The sequence below is a fragment of the Sabethes cyaneus genome, chromosome 2, assembly GCF_943734655.1.
Source record: "Sabethes cyaneus chromosome 2, idSabCyanKW18_F2, whole genome shotgun sequence".
NCBI classification, from domain to species: Eukaryota; Metazoa; Arthropoda; class Insecta; order Diptera; family Culicidae; genus Sabethes; species Sabethes cyaneus.
In genome coordinates, this window is record NC_071354.1 from 58388346 (window position 1) to 58393844 (window position 5499).

Consider the following 5499-nt stretch of genomic DNA (forward strand, 5'->3'; position numbering starts at 1 on the left):
CAAAAATCGGCGTGCGTTCGGCTGAATGCGTATGGGTGTGTGTTTTCTGCAAATTTTCGTTTCACAATTCGTGAGTTATCGCTCAATGTTAACGGACGGAGAAACATTGAGAAAATCATCAACATGAATATATCGACACGATCGATGATGGCAAGCCGCAGGGATCGATTATAAATAACGAACCATGAATGCATGCAATAACGCGATGATGCTTGTGATTTTTGGTTGAAAAGCTCCCAAATGAATTGCTCAGCTGCTTTTTTTATATCGCTATACCTACATATTATTACAAGCAGATTGCCGGCTCGGTCCGGTTGCTGACTTACCGACTCGGCACCGGCAATAGATCGCCTTAACCACGTTGGTTCGACCGTCCATGCGTCAAATTGTGGTTACTAAAATGGTATTGAAAAGTGAAAACCACTGGGCTTTAGATGATGAAACGTTTGGTGTATCTCATAAGCGTAACGATTTCCATGAGCTTTGCAGTGAAAGTGATTTTTACAAGGCCTACCGGCCTGCAGCATGCCGCTAGGCTTTATGCTCTGTGTTCAATAGCCTGTGTTCGCTAAACGTGACCCTTCGCGCGGGTTTTGCCTCCACAATCGATCGCATGCTTGCTCCGTTAAAAACAAGCGGAATAACTGCCTTTAACCTGCAGATGACACCACACTGACAAGAGAATCGTAAAGAAATCTTTAAATAACTTTTGCGCAATTTACGTACCGCATTCGAACAAAAAACCTGTTACCGCACAGAATGGCCAGCAGCCTGTCTGCAAAACCGGCCGGTAGCGGCATGGTGGCCGGGTCCGAAATTCCGACAACGTGTTCGCTTCGTCACATCTCGAGAAACCGTCGTCATCATTATTATCATCATCATCATCATCATCATCATGACCATTGGCATCATCATCGTGCATCTCATGCCTGCCACCATAGACGAGTAGTAGTACTACAACTGCTGACCGTAACCAAGTGAGGTTGAGTAATGGAGTTCATCCATTAAAGTTCCACCATGTTTGGATGTTTGGTCAGGTCAGGTCTGCGAATGGCCTACACATCAGCGCAACGGCGCGGCGGCTCTAGCTCTCGTACTGGGTTATGTCAGTAATTACCCGATGAAATCGGTTGACCGACTAGCGGGATGATCCTTGGGTATGTGTGCTCAGTTTATGGGCTTAACTAACGGAATTTGACCGAACAGTGCCGGTGAGCAGTCTGCTGTTTCATATTTCAATTAAACAATGATAATCCTTTTCTCTGTAAATTAAGATACTTATTCTTTGACCTATAATTTAATGCCATGTTGGTTTAGCTTTTCAGCTGTCTGCCTTTAGTGGTTTATTACAATTTAAAATGCTTTCTACCTTCGTGCACTGTACAATTTATTGCGTCATAGGGTAAGACTTAGTTGTTCCGATGGTGGCTTTCAACTTTACCGCGCATAGTTGATCTTTTAGTGTCCAATTTAGTAGGCATGGCTGTGTGGTTTGGCAGCCAGTGAAACGCACTGGTGTCCTGGTAACCTTCGGCTTGATGAGGTAATTTCATCGATTTTGTTTTTCACATGTTTATATTTATGCCTCTTTTTTTAAGGTTGAAGAAATTTATTAAACGGTTTACCAAACCTGTTTTGTGCCTCGTCAAGTAATGTGTTTGCAGAACAGCATATCTTTGACGCTACATTCTTTGACAGACTACGACAGGTGTTCAACAGAATTCAAAGTTTCTCATAATCAAAATTCAAGCTTAGGAAGATCGTCTCGTTAGACCAGGGATGAGACCGCCCGTAATACCATGAACGATGTGAATTTATGAAGCAGGATCCGGCATACCGCCCTGCTGGCCAGGGTTGTCTCCGTCTTGATTTGAGCCTGCCACATTTTCTGGATTTTTCTTCGAATCTTGAATGATAAAATCACTAATTTTGTGTGAAAAGGTTAAAGAAAAAATTTACTCATTCCGCGGAAGTGAACAATCAAACGAGCGACATAGCCAAGGTATTCGTCTTTGGTGCGGGCTCTAGTGAAACAGTCATTTTCCATTTCAAGACCATTTTCGCTAAGTGTTAACCCGGATTGCTGGATAGCTTCATTGCTGTAAAATAAAAATGAAGGCACTCAAAAGATTACAGCTTGGCAAGCCCAACACTCATAATGTCTTACATCTTGTTTGCCATGCTTTGTCGGAAGTTTGGTGATTTCCAAGAATTAACATCAACCATTTCGATATATTGCTGCTTTGTATCGCAACACTACTAGCAATGATCAAAGGGAATTACTTTAAAACTAATTTTAGAAGCCTGATGAAGTGAACAGCGAAGGCAAAGACTAAAAAAATTTCTACAGAGCTGACTACTTTGACAGCTAGACCGCACGAAACATACACAAAAGCACGAGCCGGGTGTTACGGGCGTTACACAGATTCATATCAACCGAAAAAGCAAAGAACGCGCTGTACCCGAGTGAAGATTTATTGTCAGTTCAATCCATCAAAATTATTTTTGTAGTGACAAGTTCATTTACTGGGTTCTGGTATTAAATGGTGCTTTCAAAATCAATATCACTAAGATGCAGATGAAATTGAATCATACAATAATTTTTCAGCATTTAATATGAGACATTCATGATATTGACAGCATCTCGATGATATTGATATTTCAATATCAACAGCATCTTAATCATATTGATATCATGTGTGAATCACTGCTCAATACCCTGCAAACAATTTGGTTTGTCTATCGGTTGCAACTGAGAGATACAAAGTCATATTCGCACAAAAAAGTTATATTTCAGGCCACATAAGAACATATAAGTACCAAAGTGGAGGCAATATACGTGCAGAAAAATTGATAATTCTATCTTGCATTCTATACAACAATTTTTTCAACACGCAACTTAGTACTCCTCAATATAAAATTTAGATATAACTAAATATTACAATCATCTATGCTGCTTTATGATCCACAGCCATAAGTTGTATCTGACGACACGCACGACTACAAAACAACTTATTGTACACTTCGCTTTGACATACTCTAATCATTATGCAATTCCAATGTAAAATTGACATGCACACGACTTAATGTGGACTTTCAATTACGATCTTGTGTTATCTGGGTATATGTGAATGACAGCTATGTTCATACGGTTTTATGTGTAAGTGAAACAGATGCAAGCAGTTGAGAGAAAACAAATATAAATGAGAGCGAAAAAGCATTCTGTCTAACGTGATCCTTTAGCAAAGCAAAGCCTAGGTGCTACATTCCGTTATCGAAACTTGACCTTCTGTTTTTTATACGATAGACTTTGCAGCCAGCTATTAGAGTGCAGGACAATTGCAGGGCCAGTTGCTACGATCCTATTGACTCTAACAGCCTCTCCCAGTCGAGATTCGAACATACGACGACTGGCTTATTAGGCCAACGTCATACCTCGAAGCCATCTGGGAGGCAGGTGATTCTTTACACTGAGGTAAAAAAGTTTTCGGCGTTTGAATTTCCAGTCGAAAAATTACAGCACTGATACAGGACCGATTTTGTTGATTTTTTTTCGACATATAGAAATAAATTATCGAATGATTGGGATTTTGGCCGTTCAGTCATTAAATTATAGTAAATGTTCTACTTGCCTTTTACGCCAACGTTTCGATCCGGATTTGGAAATAAATTATCTGAAAGCTAAAATCTAAAATTGTCTCCAGAGAAAATTTGCATTTCATTTGTATGGGAGCCCCATCCTAAAAAGGGGAGCGGTCCTAATTCACCATAGAAAAAATTCTTGTCTCCAAAAACACCCACATGCCAAATTTTGTTCCATTTGCTTGATTAGTTCTCGAGTTATGCAGAAATTTGTGTTTCATTTGTATGGTAGCCCCCCTCCCCCCTCCTAGGGGGGGAGGGTCTCTAACTATCATAAGAACCTTTCCCGGCGCCAAAAACCCCTACAAATTTTCACGCCGATCGGCTCAGTAGTTTTCGATTCTATAAGGAACATACCGTCAGACAAACCGGCAGACAGACAAAAAATTATTTACAAAAATTTATTTACATACACTATAAGTGAACCGGAAAATTTATTTTTTTCTTTATAAAGCTTCTCGTACAACGAAAGCAATTGTCTTGCCTTGTGATAAATACCTTTTGTTTGATAAATTTATATCCCACTAGTATGAATTGAAGCATATACCTCAATAAACAAGAAAAAAGAAGTAACATTGTGCTTAGCTACGCGACTAATGGAGCATCTACCCTATACCTATAGAAATCTATTTTAGAAAATCTGCATTTTAGTAAATAATGCTTTGATTTTAAACGGTGTAGTCTAACTAGACTAATCTCAAGCTTTTAGTCTTGGCCTTGAAATGCGGTCATACAGATATATTAAAATTTTTGAAACGATGGTTCTACAATTGATGAAGGGACGGTAGGGGAAAGAAATGAAAATTTTTGGTAAAGGAGGTGAAGAGCAGAAAGGAAAGGGGGTGGGGGATATTGGTAGCTACGCTTGACAAGTAGTCATTTTGACTCCTACCTTTTGTCCAATGCTGGAAGGTGCATGAGTCGAACCAAGCTATAATCTAAGATTATAACCGGATTCGAACCCACAACCCCCGCCAGGGCATGTGGTTCGCTGGTACTTGTACCTTTGAACCATAGAGGCGCTGGACAAAGAATGTAGGAAGAGGCACATAACCTCTTCCTACAAAGAATGTAGGAAGAGGTCGATAACCCAACCAAACGCGTCGCTATCTTGATAAGTGGATTTTGCAGTCTCCTTTTGTTATGTTCGCTGACGTCTCTTGGCGTTTTTCAGTTCAAACTTGCTCTCGTCAGTCCAAACGATTGTCTTCCAAAAGCTAGTAGGGAGAGAAACATACTTTTTAGCGAAATTCTAGCGTTTTCTGATATTGACGTTTCTTAGCAGATGTTCCTTCTTTCGAAGCAGCTTTGCAACCCCACTTCTTTCCGGTTTTCCGCCCATTGCTTAGATATCATAGAAATATTCTAATATTGTTACCCAATATTGACGTAACTTAGGGGAACCTAATGTATTTTGCTCTTTCACGCTGCTGCTACTGGAAGAAAATTGAATTCCGGAAAAGGCTACACCGGAATTGACCAAAACGTTTTTGTTCACTTTTTATTTTCCGATAGTTAATCAACATAGCTACAGATAAGTTTTTTTATTGCAAAGATGTGCGTGAATGAGAAGTGTAACTGTACGTATATCATCAGGGTAAGGATATTGAAATATGCAGGGATAATCAAATTATCTCAGTTATTGTTTTAATTCGAGTAATCGTACGTTACACCATCCCCCTTTTGGGAGAACAATGTACCAGGGTAAAATTAATCTTAAATATCACTATTGTCCAATTTTATTGTGAAAATAGCTTTGACTTTTATCTCATTCAACCAGACATAAAATTAAACTTGAAAGTAGACTGAAGTTGGATGAAATATTGGACTTGAATTGAGACTAATTTAATCTTAAAA

At 39.4% G+C, this 5499-nt stretch overlaps 1 protein-coding gene across 1 annotated transcript; it reads right to left on the reverse strand.

The window, feature by feature from the left end:
* Positions 1-1814: 1814 nt before the first annotated feature.
* LOC128735466 (mediator of RNA polymerase II transcription subunit 15-like) lies at positions 1815-2226 on the reverse strand. The gene is made up of 3 exons (XM_053829949.1): positions 2168-2226; positions 1960-2099; positions 1815-1906 (listed from the first exon to the last, which is right to left on the reverse strand). Exons 1-3 carry the CDS (start codon positions 2224-2226, stop codon positions 1815-1817), a joined length of 291 nt encoding a protein of 96 aa, XP_053685924.1.
* Between the last annotated feature and the right edge of the window lie 3273 nt (positions 2227-5499).

Excerpts from the sequence above, each read along its gene's own strand:
- LOC128735466 (XM_053829949.1), bottom strand. The coding sequence starts at position 2,226 with ATGGTTGATGTTAATTCTTGGAAATCACCAAACTTCCGACAAAGCATG. Across the intron at positions 2,100-2,167 it reads CAAAGCATGGCAAACAAGAT|CAATGAAGCTATCCAGCAAT; the intron begins GTAAGACATTAT and ends TTTATTTTACAG. Across the intron at positions 1,907-1,959 it reads TGTTCACTTCCGCGGAATGA|ATTCGAAGAAAAATCCAGAA; the intron begins GTAAATTTTTTC and ends TTATCATTCAAG.